At 39.2% G+C, this 24,896-nt stretch overlaps 1 protein-coding gene across 1 annotated transcript in view; it reads left to right on the top strand.

Moving 5' to 3' along the window:
• Positions 1 to 24,633, top strand: part of LOC146962204 (uncharacterized) — a 30,017-nt gene extending 5,384 nt beyond the window's left edge. Inside the window, exons 8-38 of the mRNA XM_085771741.1 lie at positions 140 to 310; positions 605 to 757; positions 1,066 to 1,236; positions 1,394 to 1,438; positions 1,534 to 1,686; positions 1,979 to 2,153; positions 3,264 to 3,292; positions 4,817 to 4,969; positions 5,291 to 5,461; positions 5,619 to 5,663; positions 5,791 to 5,943; positions 8,108 to 8,278; positions 9,093 to 9,245; positions 9,558 to 9,728; positions 9,891 to 9,935; positions 11,657 to 11,738; positions 15,457 to 16,445; positions 17,024 to 17,224; positions 17,470 to 17,576; positions 17,664 to 17,722; positions 17,807 to 17,946; positions 18,034 to 18,246; positions 18,860 to 19,066; positions 19,156 to 19,314; positions 19,395 to 19,573; positions 20,711 to 20,875; positions 20,988 to 22,394; positions 22,522 to 22,563; positions 24,127 to 24,192; positions 24,313 to 24,379; positions 24,467 to 24,633. Of these exons, the coding sequence (XP_085627867.1) occupies positions 140 to 310; positions 605 to 757; positions 1,066 to 1,236; positions 1,394 to 1,438; positions 1,534 to 1,686; positions 1,979 to 2,153; positions 3,264 to 3,292; positions 4,817 to 4,969; positions 5,291 to 5,461; positions 5,619 to 5,663; positions 5,791 to 5,943; positions 8,108 to 8,278; positions 9,093 to 9,245; positions 9,558 to 9,728; positions 9,891 to 9,935; positions 11,657 to 11,738; positions 15,457 to 16,445; positions 17,024 to 17,224; positions 17,470 to 17,576; positions 17,664 to 17,722; positions 17,807 to 17,946; positions 18,034 to 18,246; positions 18,860 to 19,066; positions 19,156 to 19,314; positions 19,395 to 19,573; positions 20,711 to 20,875; positions 20,988 to 22,394; positions 22,522 to 22,563; positions 24,127 to 24,192; positions 24,313 to 24,379; positions 24,467 to 24,540 (6,116 nt within the window). The 3' untranslated portion in view covers positions 24,541 to 24,633. The remainder of the gene's footprint in view (positions 1 to 139; positions 311 to 604; positions 758 to 1,065; positions 1,237 to 1,393; positions 1,439 to 1,533; positions 1,687 to 1,978; positions 2,154 to 3,263; positions 3,293 to 4,816; positions 4,970 to 5,290; positions 5,462 to 5,618; positions 5,664 to 5,790; positions 5,944 to 8,107; positions 8,279 to 9,092; positions 9,246 to 9,557; positions 9,729 to 9,890; positions 9,936 to 11,656; positions 11,739 to 15,456; positions 16,446 to 17,023; positions 17,225 to 17,469; positions 17,577 to 17,663; positions 17,723 to 17,806; positions 17,947 to 18,033; positions 18,247 to 18,859; positions 19,067 to 19,155; positions 19,315 to 19,394; positions 19,574 to 20,710; positions 20,876 to 20,987; positions 22,395 to 22,521; positions 22,564 to 24,126; positions 24,193 to 24,312; positions 24,380 to 24,466) is intronic.
• Positions 24,634 to 24,896: the final 263 nt, after the last annotated feature.

Genomic DNA, 24,896 nt, shown 5'->3' with positions numbered 1-24,896 from the left:
TTTCTTTTCTTTTCTTTTCTTTTGGCAGTTAACCCAGGATTTATATATAGGCTACATTGAGTTTTTGTTGGACGGGCTTGAAATGACTTGAAACATTTCTTTACCAGTAAAATCCCTCTTTCTCTCATTTCCATGTCAGTTTGCTCTCCGAGCGGTGGTGGCTTCCAGTGCAGATGTGAGGATCAGTACCTTTGGTCATGTGACCAATGTTCTACGTATGGATTCTGTGACAACAGCACTTCTGACACATGTGACTGCATCAGTGCCTTCCCTCCTGATGGACAGTATTGTCAGCCTGTTGACCAGTACAGTAAGTGAATGCAAGAATATTTCTTGACAGGACAACATTGTGGACTAAATGCTAAAACCATTTGATGTAATCAGGATAATCAAACCTTATAAATGCTCCACCTGTCAACTACAAATACATTACTGATACAAAGATCTTTCACCTACCAACAGACTCCACAACCTGTTTCCCATCAACAACTGTTACACCAACAACAAGTAAGCCTGACAAAATGTGTGACCATTAGTAATACATTTGATATTATATGTAAATATATTTTTTTTTTTACATCATCTTTACTTTCTTTCTCTTCAGCTCCTCTGGTTGAATATGAATACCTGACGTCCATCGAGTTAAATGTCTCAGATGTTTCTGTAATCAATCAACTGAGGACATTTCTGAGCAACATCAGTTACCCCGTCAACATCAGCAGCAACGTGCAAATCTTTGAGATCAACATTACTACAGGTAGGATGTTTTTAAATGTGGTTTCACAGAAACATTTTTAATGATATCATTATATTTTTAGCAAAGAACCAGCAAATCAAATTGTCGCTCTATTTTGTTATCCACCACTTTCTAAGAAAAATATGCCTCTTTTCAGCTACTGATTGATCGACTCTCTTTATTAGATAGTTATTCAATTTTTTTTTGTTTTTTTTTATTGTCAAAAGTTAACTCACCATTTATACACTGAGTTCTTGTTGGACTTGCTTGAAATGACTTGAAACATTTCCTTACCAGTAAAATCCCTCTTTCTCTCATTTCCATGTCAGTTTGCTCTCCGAGCGGTGGTGGCTTCCAGTGCAGATGTGAGGATCAGTACCTTTGGTCATGTGACCAATGTTCTACGTATGGATTCTGTGACAACAGCACTTCTGACACATGTGACTGCATCAGTGCCTTCCCTCCTGATGGACAGTATTGTCAGCCTGTTGACCAGTACAGTAAGTGATTGCAAACATATTTTGTGACAGGACAACATTGTGGACTAGATGCTAAAATAATTCGATGTAATCAGATTAATGAAACCTACAGTAATCAATGCTCCACCTGTCAAGTGAATAAAATTCACTGATACAAAGATCTTTCACCTACCAACAGACTCCACAACCTGTTTCCCATCAACAACCGTGACACCAACAACAAGTAAGCCTGACAAGATATTTCATTAAAAGATTCTGTGACCATTAGTAATACATCAAATACTGGTTTTACATCATCTTTACTTTCTGTCTCTTCAGCTCCTCTGGTTGAATATGAATACCTGATTTCCATTGAGTTAAACGTCTCAGATGTTTCTGTAATCAATCAACTGAGGACATTTCTGAGCAACATCAGTTACCCCATCAACATCAGCAGCAACGTGCAAATCTTTGAGATCAACATCACTACAGGTATGATGTTTTTAAATGTGGTTTCACAGAAACATTTTAAATTACATAATTCATTTGGTGGTTGTTTGCTACAAATACAAAGTCTGTCATTTTCCATTTTTGTACCTCTATTTTGGTCTCAACCAATTTCCAAGTAAGATTCATCCAACAAATGATAAGATAGATGTTTTTTTGTTTTTTTTTTGTCAATGGCAGACCTGACATTTATACATCACTTTTGTTGTCTGTGCTTGAAATGACTTGAAACATTTCCTTACCAGTAACATCCCTCTTTCTCTCATTTCCATGTCAGTTTGCTCTCCGAGCGGTGGTGGCTTCCAGTGCAGATGTGAGGATCAGTACCTTTGGTCATGTGACCAATGTTCTACGTATGGATTCTGTGACAACAGCACTTCTGACACATGTGACTGCATCAGTGCCTTCCCTCCTGATGGACAGTATTGTCAGCCTGTTGGCCAGTACAGTAAGTGAATTCAAGAATATTTTTTGACAGGACAACATTGTGGACTAGATGCTAAAACCATTTGATGTATGTAATCAGGATAATCAAACCTTGTAAATGCTCCACCTGTCAACTACAAATACATTACTGATACAAAGATGTTTCACCTACCAACAGACTCCACAACCTGTTTCCCATCAACAACCGTGACACCAACAACAAGTAAGTCTGACAAGATATTTCATCAAAGGATAGTGTGACCATTAGTATTATACTCAGCATTAGTTTTACATAATCTTTACTTTCTGTCTCTTCAGCTCCTCTGGTTGAATATGAATACCTGATTTCCATTGAGTTAAACGTCTCAGATGTTTCTGTAATCAATCAACTGAGGACATTTCTGAGCAACATCAGTTACCCCATCAACATCAGCAGCAACGTGCAAATCTTTGAGATCAACATTACAACAGGTAGGATGTTTTTAAATGTGGTTTCACAGAAACATTTTGAATGACATCATTATATTTATAGCAAAACAACCAACAAATCAGAGTCCACCATTTTCTTTCTTTGGCCCTCATCTATCAAAGGCGAGTCCACCCAAAAATGGGTGTGCGCCAAATGTGACGCAAAGATCGGCCTTTAGCAATCTGAACATGAGCATAGCATATGCAAAATCTCACACCAGGCCTGACGTGGTGTACGCAAATCTGAATCAGTGTATTACATGCAGGGCTATGGTTGTGTGTGTGTGTGCGTGGTCATTTTTTAATCATGCTAATGCAACGATGCAGACTTCATGTTGGTGCTGTTCCTATTAGTGAAAAAAAAGAGTTTATAGCCACATATTCATGATTTAAAAATATGAAACCTGTGTTAAGAAATTAAATCCACTTTTTCTGAGCAACTGGGGTTAATTAAAAACAACGTGTAGCCTGACAGATATACGGTGAGGACAGATGCTCATCAGTCAGCTGTTTAAACAGAATCTTTGGCGGTCACAATGACAGACCCATTATTGTTAGAGCAGTAGATATCACTGAGAGAAAGTTTCTCCAGAGATGAGATCTCCTGCAGGAGAGTGATGAACGACTGCTTTCTCTGCTCGACACTGGAGCTCTGATTGAGGTGGGAGACAAGTTGCTCCGGTCACTACCTGTGCTGGTGCAGGTAATCTACACGGTGGAGTTCTGGGCCAGTGGGAGATCAGGGGTCTGGCCGGTGTCTCACAACCCTCCATCGGCCATCATGTGCCTTCAGCCCCCATTCACCAGTGATTATGCATTCACCAATCGCAAAAAAACTATCACTCTATTAATGTACAGATAAATGCAATGCCGCCCTCTCCCTGCTGAATGAGGTAATGTCAGTAAAGTCCCTCTTCTGGCCGCCTTCTATGTATCCATGTCAGACATGACAACTTGAGTATGTTGATTTTTACACCAGGGTCTACACCAGATCCTACGCAGGTTTGATAAATGAGAGCCATTGTACCTTTTATTTTGGTCTTTACCACTGTTCAAGAAAATCATCCCTCAATTCATCTATTCAGTGATCAACTCTATTCATTATATAGTTGTTCAATTTATTCTTCTTTTTTGTTGACATTTAATCTAGCATTTATACATCAGTTATTTGTTGTATGTGATTGAAATGACTTGAAACATTTCCTTACCAGTAAAATCCCTCTTTTTCTCATTTCCATGTCAGTTTGCTCTCCGAGCGGTGGTGGCTTCCAGTGCAGATGTGAGGATCAGTACCTTTGGTCATGTGACCAATGTTCTACGTATGGATTCTGTGACAACAGCACTTCTGACACATGTGACTGCATCAGTGCCTTCCCTCCTGATGGACAGTATTGTCAGCCTGTTGGCCAGTACAGTAAGTGAATGCAAACATATTTTGTGACAGGACAACATTGTGGACTAGATGCTAAAATCATTCTATGTAATCAGATTAATGAAACCTACAGTACTGTAATAATCAATGCTCCACCTGTCAAGTGAATAAAATTCACTGATACAAAGATCTTTCACCTACCAACAGACTCCACAACCTGTTTCCCATCAACAACCGTGACACCAACAACAAGTAAGCCTGACAAGATATTGCATTAAAAGATTGTGTGTTAGTTGATTAAATTTCCTCTTAATGTCATTGATTAATTTGTAATTAATTTGAATCCACATTTAATCTTGAAACATTTACAGTAAGTGATCTGAGCATGAATCAGTTATTTTCTATTGTCAGCATGATACAGATTCATCACCATTTTTACACATTGTATTTTGTTCACAGATTCAACACCTACCGCAACAACTGTTATGAACACTACAACAGCTACAACACCAACTATTGTCACAAGTCAGTGTTTTCAGATAATGTCACATCACTTTTAATACTGTATGCAAGTGTTATGAAATGATTCTTACATCATACCTCCTTATAATTACTTGTATACAACATGTGTGAACACAAGTGCTTAAAAATGACATGTTACTGTAACTAACATGTTATTCACAGTGTAGTTACTTGATTTATTGTTAACAATTTTACATGTCACTTATTTAGAGGTAGGTTGTCCATTTGACTGGTAGACTGTGTAGGAACTCACTTGGTTGATAGACAAAATTAGTTATACATGATCCAACATTGGTTTTACATCATCTTTACTTTCTGTCTCTTCAGCTCCTCTGGTTGAATATGAATACCTGATTTCCATTGAGTTAAACGTCTCAGATGTTTCTGTAATCAATCAACTGAGGACATTTCTGAGCAACATCAGTTACCCCGTCAACATCAGCAGCAATGTGCAAATCTTTGACATCAACATCACTACAGGTAGGTTTTTTTAAAATGTGGTCTCACAAAATCATTTTTAATGACTGCAATGTATTTGTAAAAGAAAACAAAGAACACGCAACAAATCAAAGTCCACCATTTTCCACCGTTTACCTTTTATTTTAGTCTCAACCAATTTCCAATGAAACTTTATCCACGAAATGATTGATTTTATTTATCAGATAGTTGTTCAATTTATTCATCGTATTATGTCGACATCTAACCTTGTATTTATACACTGAGTTCTTGTTGGACGGGCTTGAAATGACTTGAAACATTTCCTTATCAGTAAAATCCCTCTTACTTTCATTTCCATGTCAGTTTGCTCTCCGAGCGGTGGTGGCTTCCAGTGCAGATGTGAGGATCAGTACCTTTGGTCATGTGACCAATGTTCTACGTATGGATTCTGTGACAACAGCACTTCTGACACATGTGACTGCATCAGTGCCTTCCCTCCTGATGGACAGTATTGTCAGCCTGTTGACCAGTACAGTAAGTGAATGCAAACATATTTTGTGACAGGACAACATTGTGGACTAGATGCTAAAATCATTCGATGTAATCAGATTAATGAAACCTACAGTAATCAATGCTCCACCTGTCAAGTGAATAAAATTCACTGATACAAAGATCTTTCACCTACCAACAGACTCCACAACCTGTTTCCCATCAACAACCGTGACACCAACAACAAGTATCCCATCAACAACCGTGACACCAACAACAAGTAAGTCTGACCAGATATTTCATCAAGGATAGTGTGACCATTAGTATTATACTCAGTATTAGTTTTACATCATCTTTACTTTCTGTCTCTTCAGCTCCTCTGGTTGAATATGAATACCTGATTTCCATTGAGTTAAACATCTCAGATGTTTCTGTAATCAATCAACTGAGGACATTTCTGAGCAACATCAGTTACCCCGTCAACATCAGCAGCAACGTGCAAATCTTTGAGATCAACATTACTACAGGTAGGATGTTTTTAAATGTGGTTTCACAGAAACATTTTGAATGACATCATTATATTTTTAGCAAAACAACCAACAAATCAAAGTCCACCATTTTCCATTTCTGTGCCTCTATTTTTGTCTCCACCACCTTCCAAGTAAAATTCATCCATCAATGATTGATTTTCTTTATTAGATAAATGTTCATTGGTACATTTTTTGTCAATGCCAGACCTGATATTTATACATCATTTTTTTGTTGTATGTGCTTAAAATGACTTGAAACATTTCCTTACCAGTAAAATCCCTCTTACTTTCATTTCCATGTCAGTTTGCTCTACGAGCGGTGGTGGCTTCCAGTGCAGATGTGAGGATCAGTACCTTTGGTCATGTGACCAATGTTCTACGTATGGATTCTGTGACAACAGCACTTCTGACACATGTGACTGCATCAGTGCCTTCCCTCCTGATGGACAGTATTGTCAGCCTGTTGACCAGTACAGTAAGTGAATGCAAGAATATTTTTTGACAGGACAACATTGTGGACTAGATGCTAAAACCATTTGATGTAATCAGGATAATCAAACCTTGTAAATGCTCCACCTGTCAACTACAAATACATTACTGATACAAAGATGTTTCACCTACCAACAGACTCCACAACCTGTTTCCCATCAACAACCGTGACACCAACAACAAGTAAGTCTGACCAGATATTTCATCAAGGATAGTGTGACCATTAGTATTATACTCAGTATTAGTTTTACATCATCTTTACTTTCTGTCTCTTCAGCTCCTCTGGTTGAATATGAATACCTGATTTCCATTGAGTTAAACGTCTCAGATGTTTCTGTAATCAATCAACTGAGGACATTTCTGAGCAACATCAGTTACCCCATCAACATCAGCAGCAACGTGCAAATCTTTGAGATCAACATTACGACAGGTAGGATGTTTTTAAATGTGGTTTCACAGAATCATTTTGAATGACATCATTATATTTATAGCAAAACAACCAACAAATCAGAGTCCACCATTTTCTTTCTTTGGCCCTCATCTATCAAAGGCGAGTCCACCCAAAAATGGGTGTGCGCCAAATGTGACGCAAAGATCGGCCTTTAGCAATCTGAACATGAGCATAGCATATGCAAAATCTCACACCAGGCCTGGCGTGGTGTACGCAAATCTGAATCAGTGTATCACATGCAGGGCTATGGTTGTGTGTGTGTGCGTGGTCATTTTTTAATATATCATGCTAATGCAACGATGCAGACTTCATGTTGGTGCTGTTCCTATTAGTGAAAAAAAAGAGTTTACAGCCACATATTCATGATTTAACAATATGAAACCTGTGTTAAGAACTTAAATCCACTTTTTCTGAGCAACTGGGGTTAATTAAAAACAACGTGTAGCCTGACAGATATACGGTGAGGACAGATGCTCATCAGTCAGCTGTTTAAACAGAATCTTTGGCGGTCACAATGACAGACCCATTATTGTTAGAGCAGTAGATATCACTGAGAGAAAGTTTCTCCAGAGACGAGATCTCCTGCAGGAGAGTGATGAACAGCTGCTTTCTCTGCTCGACACTGGAGCTCTGATTGAGGAGGGAGACAAGTCGCTCCGGTCACTACCTGTGCTGGTGCAGGTAATCTACACGGTGGAGTTCTGGGCCAGTGGGAGATCAGGGGTCTGGCCGGTGTCTCACAACCCTCCATCGGCCATCATTTGCCTTCAGCCCCCATTCACCAGTGATTATGCATTCACCAATCGCAAAAAAACTATCACTCTATTAATGTACAGATAACTGCAATGCCGCCCTCTCCCTGCTGAATGAGGTAATGTCAGTAAAGTCCCTCTTCTGGCCGCCTTCTATGTATCCCTGTCAGACGTGACAACTGGAGTATGTTGATTTTTACACCAGGGTCTACACCAGATCCTACGCAGGTTTGATAAATGAGAGCCATTGTACCTTTTATTTTGGTCTTTACCACTGTTCAAGAAAATCATCCCTCAATTCATCTATTCAGTGATCAACTCTATTCATTATATAGTTGTTCAATTTATTCTTCTTTTTTGTTGACATCTAATCTAGCATTTATACATCAGTTATTTGTTGTATGTGATTGAAATGACTTGAAACATTTCCTTATCAGTAAAATCCCTCTTTCTCTCATTTCCATGTCAGTTTGCTCTCCGAGTGGTGGTGGCTTCCAGTGCAGATGTGAGGATCAGTACCTTTGGTCATGTGACCAATGTTCTACGTATGGATTCTGTGACAACAGCACTTCTGACACATGTGACTGCATCAGTGCCTTCCCTCCTGATGGACAGTATTGTCAGCCGGTTGACCAGTACAGTAAGTGAATGCAAACATATTTTGTTACAGGTCAACATTGTGGACTAGATGCTAAAATCATTCTATGTAATCAGATTAATGAAACCTACAATAATCAATGTTCCACCTGTCAAGTGAATAAAATTCACTGATACAAAGATCTTTCACCTACCAACAGACTCCACAACCTGTTTCCCATCAACAACTGTGACACCAACAACAAGTAAGCCTGACAAGATATTTCATTAAAAGATTGTGTGTTAATTGATTAATTTTCCTTTTAATGTCATTGATTAATTTGTAATTAATTTGAATTCACATTTAATCTTGAAACATTTACAGTAAGTGATCTGAGCATGAATCAGTTATTTTCTATTGTCAGCATGATACAGATTCATCACCATTTTTACACATTGTATTTTGTTCACAGATTCAACACCTACCGCAACAACTGTTATGAACACTACAACAGCTACAACACCAACTATTGTCACAAGTCAGTGTTTTCAGATAATGTCACATCACTTTTAATACTGTATGCAAGTGTTATGAAATGATTCTTACATCATACCTCCTTATAATTACTTGTATACAACATGTGTGAACACAAGTGCTTAAAAATGACATGTTACTGTAACTAACATGTTATTCACAGTGTAGTTACTTGATTTATTGTTAACAATTTTACATGTCACTTATTTAGAGGTAGCCTTGTGACAGGACGGTTGTCCATTTGACTGCTAGACTGTGTAGGAACTCACTTGGTTGAAAGACAAAATTAGTTATACATGATCCAACATTGGATTTACATCATCTTTACTTTCTGTCTCTTCAGCTCCTCTGGTTGAATATGAATACCTGATTTCCATTGAGTTAAACGTCTCAGATGTTTCTGTAATCAATCAACTGAGGACATTTCTGAGCAACATCAGTTACCCCATCAACATCAGCAGCAATGTGCAAATCTTTGAGATCAACATTACCACAGGTAGGATGTTTTTAAATGTGGTTTCACAGAAACATTTTGAATGACTTCAATGTATTTGATTTGTTGGATGTTTTTTTTTTTTTACAAAGTCCACCATTTTCCATTTTTGTACCTTTTATTTTACTCTCAACCAATTTCCAATGAAACTTTATCCACAAAATGATGGATTTTCTTTATCAGATAGTTGTTCAATTTATTCATCGTATCATGTCGACATCTAACCTTGTATTTATACACTGAGTTCTTGTTGGACGTGCTTGAAATGACATTTTCTTATCAGTAAAATCCCTCTTTCTCTCATTTCCATGTCAGTTTGCTCTCCGAGCGGTGGTGGCTTCCAGTGCAGATGTGAGGATCAGTACCTTTGGTCATGTGACCAATGTTCTACGTATGGATTCTGTGACAACAGCACTTCTGACACATGTGACTGCATCAGTGCCTTCCCTCCTGATGGACAGTATTGTCAGCCTGTTGACCAGTACAGTAAGTGAATGCAAGAATATTTCTTGAAAGGACAACATTGTGGACTAGATGCTAAAATAATTCGATGTAATCAGATTAATAAAACCTACAGTACTGTAATCAATGCTCCACCTGTCAAGTGAATAAAATTCACTGATACAAAGATCTTTTACCTACCAACAGACTCCACAACCTGTTTCCCATCAACAACCGTGACACCAACAACAAGTAAGCCTGACAAGATATTTCATCAAAGGATAGTGTGACCATTAGTATTATACTCAGCATTTGTTTTACATCATCTTTACTTTCTGTCTCTTCAGCTCCTCTGGTTGAATATGAATACCTGATTTCCATTGAGTTAAACATCTCAGATGTTTCTGTAATCAATCAACTGAGGACATTTCTGAGCAACATCAGTTACCCCATCAACATCAGCAGCAACGTGCAAATCTTTGAGATCAACATTACAACAGGTAGGATGTTTTTAAATGTGGTTTCACAAATCTAAATCCGTGTATTACATGCAGGTCATAGTATGGTTGTGTGTGTGTGTGTGGTCATTTTTAATATATAATACTAATGCAACGATGCAGACTTCATGTTGGTGCTGTTCCTATTAGTGAAAAAAAAGACTTTATAGCCACATATTCATGATTTAAAAATATGAAACTGTGTTAAGAACTTAAATCCACTTTTTCTGAGCAACTGGGGTTAATTAAAAACAACGTGTAGCCTGACAGATATACGGTGAGGACAGATGCTCATCAGTCAGCTGTTTAAACAGAATCTTTGGCGGTCACAATGACAGACCCATTATTGTTAGAGCAGTAGATATCACTGAGAGAAAGTTTCTCCAGAGACGAGATCTCCTGCAGGAGAGTGATGAACAGCTGCTTTCTCTGCTCGACACTGGAGTTCTGATTGAGGAGGGAGACAAGTCGCTCCGGTCACTACCTGTGCCGGTGCAGGTAATCTACACGGTGGAGTTCTGGGCCAGTGGGAGATCAGGGGTCTGGCCGGTGTCTCACAACCCTCCATCGGCCATCATTTGCCTTCAGCCCCCATTCACCAGTGATTATGCATTCACCAATCGCAAAAAAACTATCACTCTATTAATGTACAGATAAATGAGAGCCATTGTACCTTTTATTTTGGTCTTTACCGCTTTTCAAGAAAATCATCCCTCAAATCATCTACTAATTGAATTAAATTAAACTATTTTCATTATATAGTTGTCAAATGTATTCATTTTTTTGTTGACATAATAACCTTGTATTTATACACTGAGTTTTTGTTGTATGTGCTTGAAATGACTTGAAACATTTCCTTATCAGTAAAATCCCTCTTTCTCTCATTTCCATGTCAGTTTGCTCTCCGAGCGGTGGTGGCTTCCAGTGCAGATGTGAGGATCAGTACCTTTGGTCATGTGACCAATGTTCTACGTATGGATTCTGTGACAACAGCACTTCTGACACATGTGACTGCATCAGTGCCTTCCCTCCTGATGGACAGTATTGTCAGCCTGTTGACCAGTACAGTAAGTGAATGCAAACATATTTTGTGACAGGAAAACATTGTGGACTAGATGCTAAAATCATTCTATGTAATCAGATTAATAAAACCTACAGTAATCAATGCTCCACCTGTCAAGTGAATAAAATTCACTGATACAAAGATCTTTCACCTACCAACAGACTCCACAACCTGTTTCCCATCAACAACTGTGACACCAACAACAAGTAAGCCTGACAAGATATTCCATTAAAAGATTGTGTGTTAATTGATTAATTTTCCTTTTAATGTCATTGATTAATTTGTAATTAATTAGAATCCACATTTAATCTTGAAACATTTACAGTAAGTGATCTGAGCATGAATCAGTTATTTTCTATTGTCAGCATGATACAGATTCATCACCATTTTTACGCATTGTATTTTGTTCACAGATTCAACACCTACCGCAACAACTGTTATGAACACTACAACAGCTACAACACCAACTATTGTCACAAGTCAGTGTTTTCAGATGTCACATCACTTTTAATACTGTATGCGAGTGTTATGAAATGATTCTTACATCATACCTCCTTATAATTACTTGTATACAACATGTGTGAACACAAGTGTTTAAAAATGACATGTTACTGTAACTAACATGTTATTCACAGTATAGTTACTTGATTTATTGTTAACAATTTTACATGTCACTTATTTAGAGGTGGCCTTGTGACAGGAAGGTTGTCAATTTGACTGCTAGACTGTGTGGGAACTCACATGGTTGATAGACAAAATAAAGGCAAACTCTGTATTGGCCAAACTATTAATCTTGCGTTTAGGGTTAGTTAGGATGTTAAATGAGCAAAATGAGCAGAGAAACAGTGATAGGAGAATATCATACGATAGGAGTGACGTAATAGACTATAGTGATAATTAGAATGAGACTGAGAAATTAAGTAAAGCCTACCACACACATAAAGATAATCTGTCTGGTTTTGCCCCGATTTTCCCGCTTCCGACCACGGACAGAAATTGCCCGATTATTTTAGGCTCTTAAGATTATCTTATCAGATTCTCCTGTAGTGTGTGGTGTGTTTAGAGTTAAATTCTCCCGACAATCGGCTCGTAAAACCGTCGGCTCAGACAATCGTAAATATTAAACATGTTCAATATTTACGATTGTCGGCCCCCACAATCGTGACCGTTTGGATCAAAAGTCGGCTTGTGTGTGCCGGGAATCCGACAATCCCGAGTCACCATATCTTCGGAATGTGACGTGAAATGTGACTGCAGAACACGTAGCATAACAATCCAGTGTGGCTAACGGCTCCATGGCAACCACCGTCAGATCACGTTTGATCACGTGAGATTTCTGGCGTGGGGGACTGGATTCTAGTGTGTTATCAGACAAATCTTTATGTGTGTGGTGCTGTATTTGGAATATCGGAGCACAACACGATCAAAACTGTTCAAAGATTTTTTATCTTCATGTATGGGGTCTCTCACAGATAAAAAATCAGTTGAGAGTTATAAAATCTTTATGTGTGTACCAGGCTTAAGTAAAGCCAACTAGGAACACCAGGGAAACTATGCAAAGTAAAGCTTTGATTACTTGCTTTTCCTGGGGTGCTGGAACTTGCTGTGCGGAGGTCAGCTAGGCAGAGGCCGGAGTTAGGAGCAGTGGAGCTGATGGAGAGGTTGCGACCAGGAAAGATGGATTGATACAGTATGGCGGTCACGGTTCACGGCTCTCATGGGTTTCTTGGAGAAGAAGAACTCCTCTCTCCTACACACAGAAGTCTTCCTCTCTTGACGCTAAAGTCTGTCCCTCTGACAGAGGTCTCTCCTACTCAGGCCTTCTGATACCCGACTTGTCAAGGATGGAGGGAGTTCACGCCTCAGGGTCCTGGGGACCAATCACTTGCCCTAAATCGAACAGGGGTGGAATTAAAGTTTAATAACTTTGGATATGTTAGTCTGATAGTCAATCAATTTATGAATTTGATTCTGTCTGGATTTTACGAGTGACTTTATATTGCATGACATTAAATTGATGTTCCGGCTTAAGAAGGGGTGCAATCAAAAATGAATGCCAAACTATTTCAACTAAAGCTACCTCAAGTGTCTGAGTTATATATCCCGGATTTAAGTAAACTATGATATTACAATGTATTCAAAGTCTCTAGTTGGAATCTTTACACAAGGTAAAAGTTGTGCAACACATGAAACAGGCTCTGAGGAGATTTCCCTTGGGATGAGTGTCCATGGGAATGGAATAAAAGTATTCAAGTATTGCTCAACATAGTTGAATAAGTGAAGAGAGGTTCATCGTTCTTTGGTAGTTAATCCATGATAATGACCTGGTAAATCCTCGTCAACAGCACTGACTTTGACGGTTCTTAACCACAACTTAATCTGCTCAGTGTTCAATGAGTCAGCATACGGTTGTAATGTGTTTTTCTCTCTGTGAAACTATCCTAAATGAATATGAAGCTGCAGATTATGTTTATCATGAATATCAGAATGGGGACAAAATGATTTTAAGGACTCTGAGCATGGCAATGTTCATTTGTATTACCTGCAGATTCAACACTAAATTGATGCATTTTTTTTTCTTTCATAGATTCAACAGCTACAACACCAACAACTGTAACAAGTCAGTGCTTTCAAATAATCTTTCATCACTTTTTATATTTCCATATTTCATCAATATCTGTAATTTTTCCTCAGAAGTTAAGGGTATCAATAGCTGCCAGTGAAACTTAACATATAACTAGGTCCTCAGGACCCATATGCAACAGATTCCTCGCTTACTGTAGATCAGGGATGGCAGATACCGGGGCCTTTTCCACTGCAGGAACTTAAGGGTAGCCTAATATTATAGTTAGTAGAAAGCGTATACACTACAGAAAAAAAACAACAACACCAACAAGAGTAGTAAAAGAAGACAAGGGCCCCGTTTCAGAAAGCAGGCTTAACAAACTCTGAGTTAAAACCTGAGCTGTCAAACTCAAAGTTTTTGGTTTCAGAACAGGTAATAACAGTTCAATCAACGTTGAGTTAATGTGACCCTGTGTTAAAGGGCATTTCCAGGCATAGTAGTGTGTGTGTGTATGAGTATAATAGTGTGTGTATAAGTATAGTAGTGTGTGTGAGAGAGTACAGTAGTGTGCGCGTATGAGTATAGTAGTGTGTGCGTATGAGTATACTAGTGTGTGTGCGCGTATGAGTATAGTAGTGTGTGCGTATGAGTGTACTAATGTGTGTAAGAGAGTATAGTAGTGTGTGTGCATGAGTATAGTGGTGAGAGCAAATAATAATTATTTCCTGAACGGCCTCTCATAGTCATCAATGTTTACCTCAGATATCAAGTCACCTATAATCAGTTAATTTCATATCATCCATAGGCTACTCCCAACTGTAGAGTGTGGACATTTATATTTGTTTTTGTTCAAGAATCTATTGTTTTTTCAATGTTCATTAATGGGCTCCGGACTAATTTAAATTTTTTTCTGTGGTCGCAAGTAACGTCCTTTTGACCATCATTTAAATTTCAAAATTCCCTACAATTAAATCCAAATTCGGACTTACCGTGGCACTTGATTCCATTACAAATTATCAAAAGCACAATACTGTCACGTTCCATGTTCCAGGAACTGGACAAAAGGTGGAGAGACAACTGAGTTTTGCAATTTTAACAAAAAGAATTTATTAATGAACTTAAAGACAACTCAAACCAAGACAAAACAAATCAACAAAACAAAGAAACAAAAGAGTCCACAGGTGGAGCAGGGCTTCCACCCCAGCCCGAGTCTAGAGCGAGACTGAATGTTCCAGTGCTGAGCCTTTCTGCTCCGGCCAGGCCACACCCCACCAGGTGCCATTCATCAGCCTGATGAGCTGAACTGGCTGATGAGCTGAACTGGCTGATGAGCTGGCTGCAGAGACTCCTCCAGCCATCACAATACATACAAAGAGTTTAGAATGGGGGTTGAATTGTCTTACAACTGCAACACACAAAACTATACCAACAACTTTCCTAACACTATTTTTCTGTTTTTCTTCATTATGGTCTTTTGTTCTGTCAGAATCTATTTCTTAGTTTTACATACAAAATTTTAACTTGTCTTTTCAGATTCAACAACAGTTGGGAATACGACAGTCGCTACAACAGTTGGGAATACAACGACAGTCCCCACAACAGCTGTTAACACAACAACAACCCCAACTACAACTATGAACACAACAGCAGTCCCTTCTACAACTATGAACACAACAACCATCCCTACAACTATGAACACAACAGCAGTCCCTTCTACAACTATGAACACAACAACAACCCCAACTACAACTATGAACACAACAGCAGTCCCTTCTACAACTATGAACACAACAACCATCCCTACAACTATGAACACAACAACCATCCCTACAACTATGAACACAACAGCAGTCCCTTCTACAACTATGAACACAACAACCATCCCTACAACTATGAACACAACAACCATCCCTACAACTATGAACACAACAGCAGTCCCTTCTACAACTATGAACACAACAACCATCCCTACAACTATGAACACAACAACCATCCCTACAACTATGAACACAACAGCAGTCCCTTCTACAACTATGAACACAACAACCATCCCTACAACTATGAACACAACAGCAGTTCCTTCTACAACTATGAACACAACAACCATCCCTACAACTATGAACACAACAGCAGTCCCTTCTACAACTATGAACACAACAACCATCCCTACAACTATGAACACAACAGCAGTCCCTTCTACAACTATGAACACAACAGCAGTCCCTACTACGACTATGAACACAACAGCAGTCCCTTCTACAACTATGAACACAACAACAATCCCTACAACTATGAACACAACAGCAGTCCCTTCTACGACTATGAACACAACAGCAGTCCCTTCTACGACTATGAACACAACAGCAGTCCCTACTACGACTATGAACACAACAGCAGTCCCTACTACGACTATGAACACAACAACAGTCCCTACTACGACTATGAACACAACAGCAGTCCCTTTTACAACTATGAACACAACAACAGTCCCTACTACAACTATGAACACAACAACAGTCCCGACTACAACTATGAACACAACAACAATCCCGACTACAACTATGAACACAACAACGGTCCCTACTACAACTATGAACACAACAGCAGTCCCTACTACGACTATGAACACAACAACAGTCCCTACTACGACTATTAACACAACAGCAGTCCCGACTACAACTGTGAACACAACAGCAGTCCCTTCTACAACTATGAACACAACAGCAATCCCGACTACAACTATGAACACAACAACGGTCCCTACTACAACTGTGAACACAACAACTGTCCCTACTACAACTATGAACACAACAACGGTCCCTACTACAATTGTGGACACAACAACGGTCCCTACTACAACTATGAACACAACAACAGTCCCTACTACAACTATGAACACAACAACAGTCCCTACTACTACTGTGGACACAACAACAGTCCCTACTACAACTATGAACACAACAACAGTCCCTACTACAACTGTGGACACAACAACGGTCCCTACTACAACTCTGGACACAACAACAGTCCCTACAACAACCATAAACACAACAGTGGTCACTACAACTACAACAACATCAACAACTTTAGCAAGTAAGTGTTTCATTCATATAGACATTAATTACATGCTTTGTAACATAACACGTTATTCTAAGGGATTGTTACTACAACTGCTGCATACCTTTATACCTTTACCTTTAACATTTAAGAGAAGTCCTGTGTGATCTAATGATGTTTGAACTGTTGTCTTCCATTACCTCCACCACACCTACTACTACAGCTACTACCACTACCTCCACCACACCTACTACTACAGCTACTACCACTACCCCCACCACACCGACTACTGCAGCTACTACTACCACTACCAGCACAACAGTTTCTACAGCTACTCCTGCACCAACAACACTTACAGGTAGTACATGTAGTGTTTTACAGAAAAAATAATCTATTGTTTTATTAAATACCATTGAGCACAAGCTGTCACCTGGAACAGTTATGTGTTTGTCTGTTCACTGTAAAATCCCACAGGACACCTGACTTTTCTAAGTTATAGAAATAAAATTGCTTGTTTGAGTAGTTTTGAGAGTAATGGCTTCATGGCAGTATGTGTCTTTACAGTAACATTAACATGTTTTTTCATCTGTTTTTAACGCACAGGAGAAGTGATAGAAATGTCAATTGAATTAGACAGTACATTCACAGAAGATTTAAATAATCCTGCTAGTCCTGCATACCAGGAACTTGAATCACGCATTCGTGTAGTGGTAAGTGTGCTATTAACATGATAATCAAACTTGTATTTTCAGTCATTTGTATTTGAATGTTGATAACTGAGCATGTGTCACCCACAGCTAGATGATGTGTATAGAGACATCCCAGGATTTGGTGGAGTTTCTGTAACAGGATTCAGGTACATTATGCACTAACAAAAGTTCAGAAGCAGGAGTTATAACACGTTTCTCATCACAACTTTGGCTTTTGTTTGGTCTTACAGAGAAGGAAGCATCATTGTAGACTTTGTAGTTCGGACAACCAGCCTTGACGTTGGTCAAATAGCTAATTCAAATCAAGATCTCCCAGGTGCAATGAGCTCCGTAGCCCCTGTCCTTAGTCCAGTTTCGTCATTGTTCACAAGTAAGTTAAGAAAAGGTTCCTCTGAGTTAATTAATGTTTGTTTAACTTGACATAATTTCTAACTGATCACTTTTGCTTCATCCAAAGGTTCAACTTCAATCAATATTCCTGACTTGACTTATACTGGGCAAACCATGACACTGCGTTGTCAGCTCCCAGAAGACATTAATATGGACACAATTTCTAATTCTGAGTGGAAATTTAATGGACGGAAAATTGAAAATGGTGGAAGAATGGAAATAACTACTTCTAACCGTGCATCTGAGCTCAAAATTAACAACGTCATTCCTGCTGATAGGGGTAAGTCAGAGTTAGCTTAACTGACTACACAACTCGTATAAGATATTTACCAGGTACATAAGTAATTCTACAATAAGTTAATTTTACTTTACTTTTTATTTTAGTACTGCTATATAAAGATGGACATAGAGATGTCATTCGTAGTTTTCTGAAGAGTGATTTTGTAGTTCCGACAGAGGGAGCTGCTCCATTATAACCAAGTGGCAGTGCCTGCTGGGCAAAGCATGGTGTGTGTATGGAGCTGAGAATTGGTCCATCTGTTTAATAATTGTGGCGGCAAGCTCACACTCAATTTTGTTAGTTAGCATCTTCCTCTGAGGCTTGTTCAATTGATTTGATGACTCATTACCTACATGACAAACTGAACTAACAAGCCAGGCATGGTGTGTTCAGGTATAGGTCACGGTCAGGGGCTCTATTTAGCTCAGGTGACACGTAGCAGAAAGCTAAACATCAAAAAGTTAGCCACAGCACTGTCCTCACTCAAAGCAGCAACATCATCAATCATGCTGCAATTATGGCCTTAATAAAAATGACTGCAACAGGCAGGTGAATTTTGCCTTAGTTTACATATACCTATGCAGTCATTAATAACTACTTCTCATGATCACAGGAGCCTACAGTTGTACTCTGATGGGCCAACTGAATATCCGCCTAACTGGAGTTGTAAAGGAAGCAAACATCAGACAAGCTCCCATTGTGCAACTACAGAGTGAACTTAATGTAAGATGCACAGACGGAGCAACTCAACCACTCAGATGTTGTGTGCAGGACGGCTTCACAGTCAATTGGTTTCAAGGTGCCAATCAATTAGTCTCAGGTAAAACTAAACTCATCTTTCTGGCAATTTTGTGAAGTTGGGCATGGTTACTATCTCATGTATGTAATAACGCTGTTAAATGTTCGCAGTTTCTTCTAATGAGGGAGACGCCAACTGCATCACGCATGAGTACAACCTTGGAACCTGCAGCGGATCAGGGGACAATCTGCTACAATTCATCTGTAGGGTAGACAACATACCAGGTTATGATATGACAATGGCACTGACCATTTTCAGCGCCAGCACCAGTAAGAGCATCTTCTTTCACTATGCTGATCCTTTGCTCTTTTTGCTGTCCTTTTAACTAACTGATCATTTCATCCTACAGTTATTCAGTGTGACAACACTCTATATGGGCAGGGGCGAGTAGGTGACAGATCAGTCATTGGGTGTCCTACGGGTCAGGAGGGAAGCAGGACTGCAGTCTGTCAGGAAACAGGAGAGTGGAGACTTGAAGAGAACACCTGCATTGTAACAGAAATTAAGGAGCTATTAATTGATTCCGAGGTAGGTGATTTACTCCTCTACCAAACTGCTACCTGACTTTGGAGCTTGTCTGAGTCTTTCCTGTGCGCAAGTCAGACGCTTGTTTGTCTGTGGATGTTAACTTCTAATGTTTGTCCAACTCAAATCCCATAATGTAGATGGCCACTGCAGTTGTTCCTCCTTTGTACACTGGCTGTGAAGCAATTCCTTCATTGTGACACAACAATGTACAAAATGGGGGATAGAATCCACAGCTGAGCTGTCTCCATCATTATTATCATAGCTCTGAAGGAAAACACTATCTGGGGGCAATCCCACCCCAATCGTGAATGCAACAGATGTTACTAAAACTTTTTAGGCATTTTGGTATTTAATGGTTGAGAAGGCATAACTTGAGACAAACAAATTGTTCTCAGTTCAGCAATTTCCAGTACTATCTCTGCTGTTCACTTCTGAATAAAAAACTTGTTTATTTTTGTACAAAATGAGGCCTGCGGATTTTGTCCTCTATTTGCTACAAGATAGATAGATAGATAGATAGATAGATAGATAGATAGATAGATAGATAGATAGATAGATAGATAGATTGATTCCTTTATTGTCACCAGACAAAGCATGACGAAATTGCCTACTCACTGGCAGGTTCAGAGTTCTGATAGCCCAAGGATAGAAGCTATTCTTTGGCCTGTTTGTTCTGCTCTTCAAGGACCTGAACTGTCTGCCTGATGGCAGCAGGTTGAGCAGGTGCTGACCGGGGTGGGAGGTGTCAGCAGATATTTTTCGAGCTCTGCTCAGGCACCGCAAGCTGTCCTCCAAGGGGGCAGAGAGCAGCCAATGATCTTTTCCGCAGTCCTGGTTACCCTCTGCAGAGCCTTCTTTCCTGCAGCCGAGGAAGAAGCAAACCACACAGTCACACAATACAACATCACAGATTCATGATGACTAACTCTCAACATACATATGGAATAAGATTATGACAGACTTGGACAACCCAAACCTTCCTCTCAGCAGGACAGCAGTTCCCTTCATTCCAGTGGTCTACAGCCTCTGTTTGCAATAATTTCTGTTTTCCAGAAAGAATCATCTTTGCAATTATCATTTAAAGTTACACTCTGATACTAATATAGTGGGGTTTTGTGTTTTCAATGTTTCTTTCAGGATTTGGTTCAGGAGGAAGTTCCACAGTTTGTGAAAAATCTAAGCGATACCGTCCGACAAGAGCAAACACAAGTTGTAAATTCAACTGCAACCCTATCAGCTGTTGTTAATATCCTTAACACCGTTGCAAATGTTTCAGTCGCTGTTAACGAAACAGTCATGCAGGTCAGTTAAATTCTTCACTTTTCAGTTTTAGTAAATCATCTGGGTGTCGTGACAGACACTGTACTTTTGGATGAGGTTGTACCTTTACAATGAAATGTCTTCTGAATTGCAGAATGTAATAACCACTGTGGATGCCATCATTGGTGATGATGCAAGAGAGTCCTGGGTTGCTCTGAATACCAATGACACCAACACTAACACCAGCTCACAATTACTGGGTTCTCTGGAGACTATTTCAGACGACTTGGTCGGGGAGTTTTCCATTCAAACTGCACGGATCCTGCTCAACAGAACCACATTCAACAACTCCTTCAGGGCAAACCTGAACTCCAGCATCATCATAGACATTCCAAATGTAAACGAAGAGAATGTATTCATTACAACAATCACCCTCTCCACCCTTAATAATGTTATGCCAACACGGAACTCCACCTTCAATGCCAGCGCCTTATTAAACACCACCAGCAACGAAACCGTCAGCGAAAATGCCATCAATGCAGCTGTTGTGCTTATCAGAATAAATACAACAGTTCAGAATGTCAGTCTGAGCTACGACAAGCTGAACACCTCCTTGACAGCGAACCCACAGTGCGTCTTCTGGAACTTCACAATCTTTGATAATCTGGGTGCTTGGGATGATGAAGGGTGTGAGTTTGTTTCCGACATAAACAACACAGTGACCTGCAGATGTAACCACCTGACCTCCTTCTCAATGCTGATGGCGACAAGCATCCCAGAGTCGATAAGAGTACTCTTGGATGTCATCACCTATGTTGGAGTTGGCATATCTTTGGCAAGCTTAGTCATATGTCTCATTATTGAAGGCTATGTCTGGAAAGCCATCACCAAAAACAGCACTGCATTCATGCGTCATGTTGCCATTGTGAATACTGCCCTATCGCTGTTAATCGCTGACATCTGCTTCATCATCGCCTCCTCTATAGCCAATAACCCTGCTGAAAATCCAGGGGAGGACCATACAGTTTCAGTTGGGCCCTGTAGCACAGCAACATTTTTTATGCACTTTTTCTACCTTGCTCTATTTTTTTGGATGCTTGTGTCAGGCCTTCTACTCTTTTACCGGACGGTCATGATCTTCTCACACATGTCCAAGTCAACCATGTTGGCCATTGGGTTCTGTTTAGGCTACGGCGGCCCACTGTTGATAGCTGTCATCACTGTTGCTGTTACAGCACCACAGGATGGATACATCAGGAAAGACAATGCTTGTTGGCTGAACTGGTTCCAGACAAAGGCCCTCCTAGCCATGGTGATACCTGCACTGGTCATAGTGCTCATCAACATCTTAATTGTAATCGTGGTCTTGTACAAAATGGTGACAAGCAGCATGGGAGATGGTACCCAGCGTGATGAAAAACATACACTGGTGGTTATCACAAGATGTGTTATCATTTTGACTCCTTTATTTGGACTGACCTGGGCTTTGGGAGTAGGAACCATGGTTTCATCAACAGATAAGGGAATCCATATTGCCTTTGCATTCTTCAATTCACTACAGGTAATATTTCCAAGTATTTGACATGTTTACAAAACAGTCTCATGAATTATTCTATGTTATTAATTCATTCAGAATTATTCATTCTTTTGTTCATAAGATTAAAAACTGTCTGTCTAATTTTCCACAGGGTTTCTTCATTTTAGTGTTTGGGACACTGTTTGACTCAAAGGTAAGTTGAGCATAAAGGAATAGTCAGGAATAAAAGCTGAGTTGGCACCTTTTTTGCAAAATGCCTCCAGCCCTGGCTGCCTTAGAACTTAGCTGTCATTAGATGGCATAAAAGAGGTTCATCCCATGTCACCACAGGGAGCAGATCATGTCCTTAGGCTTTCTCTACACAAGATGGATTCTGACACAGTCACCCCACCCAACAAATCATTGTTAAACATGTAAATCACTTGGCATTTTGCTGTCATTTAGAGTTAAACAAGAAGATGAATCCCCCACAGAAAGTAGTTGAAGATAAAGAAGCACAGTGTATAAATGATCCACTATGAGTTCTACATTTAAAGTTCTAGTGAAAATACATCAGTTTCATTTTGTTCTACTTTGTTTACTGCCATTGTTCTCTAATTTTAATTGTTCATTCAATTATATATAGTTTTGCTCTGTGTCTGAATAAACAAACAGCACCTTTCAAAATTACTAGTTACAAAGTGCCTCACATGTGCACTGATGAAATGTTACAATAAAATAATGAATTTTAGAGAAAGTAAGGGGAGCAGCAGTGAGCGATGAACATTTCTGAAATGCAAGATAGGACCAGACCCTGTGGATCTGACAGTTATCAACACAACCTTAAAAAGCTGAAGCAAAGAGACCGTTTCCATCTAGTGTTTGAAAGAAGTACTGCAGCTGCATTCTGTTCCACCCATGGACAGGAAACTGTTGTGATGGTCAAGCAAGTAAATAGTAACTGAAAAGGAGAAACAGTTTACAGGAACTCTGACTGAACTTTGCATGATAATATATATATATATATATATATATATATATATATATATATACAGTGTATGTATATATATATATATATATATATATATATATATATATATATACATATATATATATATATATATATATGAATAATGACTGAACAAGACACTTGATGTATAAGTAGGTCCTATAAGTTGTTTATTTAACATGAAGTCTATTATAAGCAAATACATTGGTGGGGTGGCCTGGCTCTCGCCAGACCCTTGTAGTTCCGCAAAGCTACGCCAGAGGCGCTACGCTCAGCTTCGCACAAGGGTCTGGACTCGAGGCCAATGCAAACTTCTTCCCCGGAGCAAAAAATAATGAACCAATCAGGATCGCCGGGCGGGACTTTCTGAGGTGTGACGTAGCGCTGAAGCGACTGTTTGAGTCAAACAACAATGGCGGCTCGCAGTGAGTGGCTGAAGTAGCACGTCATTCAAGATAACGGACAAGTGGTTTATCCAATCACATACAAGATTTTTTTTACAAGGCCCCGCCTTCTGAAATGAATCGCCTATGGAGCAGTCCCAGACCCTTGTGCGGAGCTCAGCGTAGCTTTGCGGAACTACAAGGGTCTGGCGAGAGTCAGGCTAGGGGTGGCTACCTCTAGGAACAAAACTGAGTGATAGTATCAGTATCATTCTCAAAATGCCAAACTTTTCACTTATTCAGTCTTCTTAATCATTTACTGAAAGCACACAGTTGTCTAAGACTATTGATTTAAATACTGACATTAATGTGATTGTACCTGTAGATCCGTGCTCTCCTCTCAAGAAATGTTACTACTACAAGCTCTGGCACTAACTCCAATACAACAAGGGTAAGTGATTTTTTTTTTAACAAGTGAACTACAACTATTAGATATGCTTATTCCTTTTTTCTACATAAATGAGACAGAATCATTACATTTATTACACAAATATTCTTGTTTGTACTGTAGAGCACAAGTGGTGGCATTTCCTCATTAAGCGCAACAAATCTGATAAGTCGACTACGTGGAAGAAGAAGTAAGTTAATTCACATTAAGCATCTTTAACAGTTTCCTCAAAGAAGTTGGCTCATTTATTTTTTTTATTGTTTTTTGTCTTTTTCAGATGTCTACCACGTTTCACAAGCTTCAAGCTCAAACAGCAGTGGTGCTGCGTCAGAGTCATTTACCAATATCTGACTTAATGTAACAATCTATGTAAAAAATAGTTTCTTTGAATATTAACAGGTATTAATTTCAGTAAATTGTGATTAACTATTTCTCTGTACATAGTCTGAAGAAGGTTTGTTGAATGGCAGTGCAACAAGTAGATTTTGAAATCAACAATGTGATGAAGGCAATGATGATTTCCCAATTCTCATTCTGCTAGAATGTACTTTCAAAACAACAAATGCTGCTGTGTTTGGTAATACTTGAAGTTCATGCAAGTCAGTGTAGTTAGAAAAGATCATCACTAATGATCCCTGATCTGTGATAGGCTAAGTCGCTGTATTTAAGTAGAGCAAAACCAAATTCAAAAAAGCTAATAAGGACTA

Source organism: Trachurus japonicus, chromosome 24 (assembly GCF_045865225.1).
Source record: "Trachurus japonicus isolate A0001 chromosome 24, Traja_1.0".
Classification (NCBI taxonomy): Eukaryota; Metazoa; Chordata; class Actinopteri; order Carangiformes; family Carangidae; genus Trachurus; species Trachurus japonicus.
The sequence above is the reverse complement of the archived record's forward strand: the minus strand, read 5'-3'. Positions and strand labels throughout refer to the sequence as shown.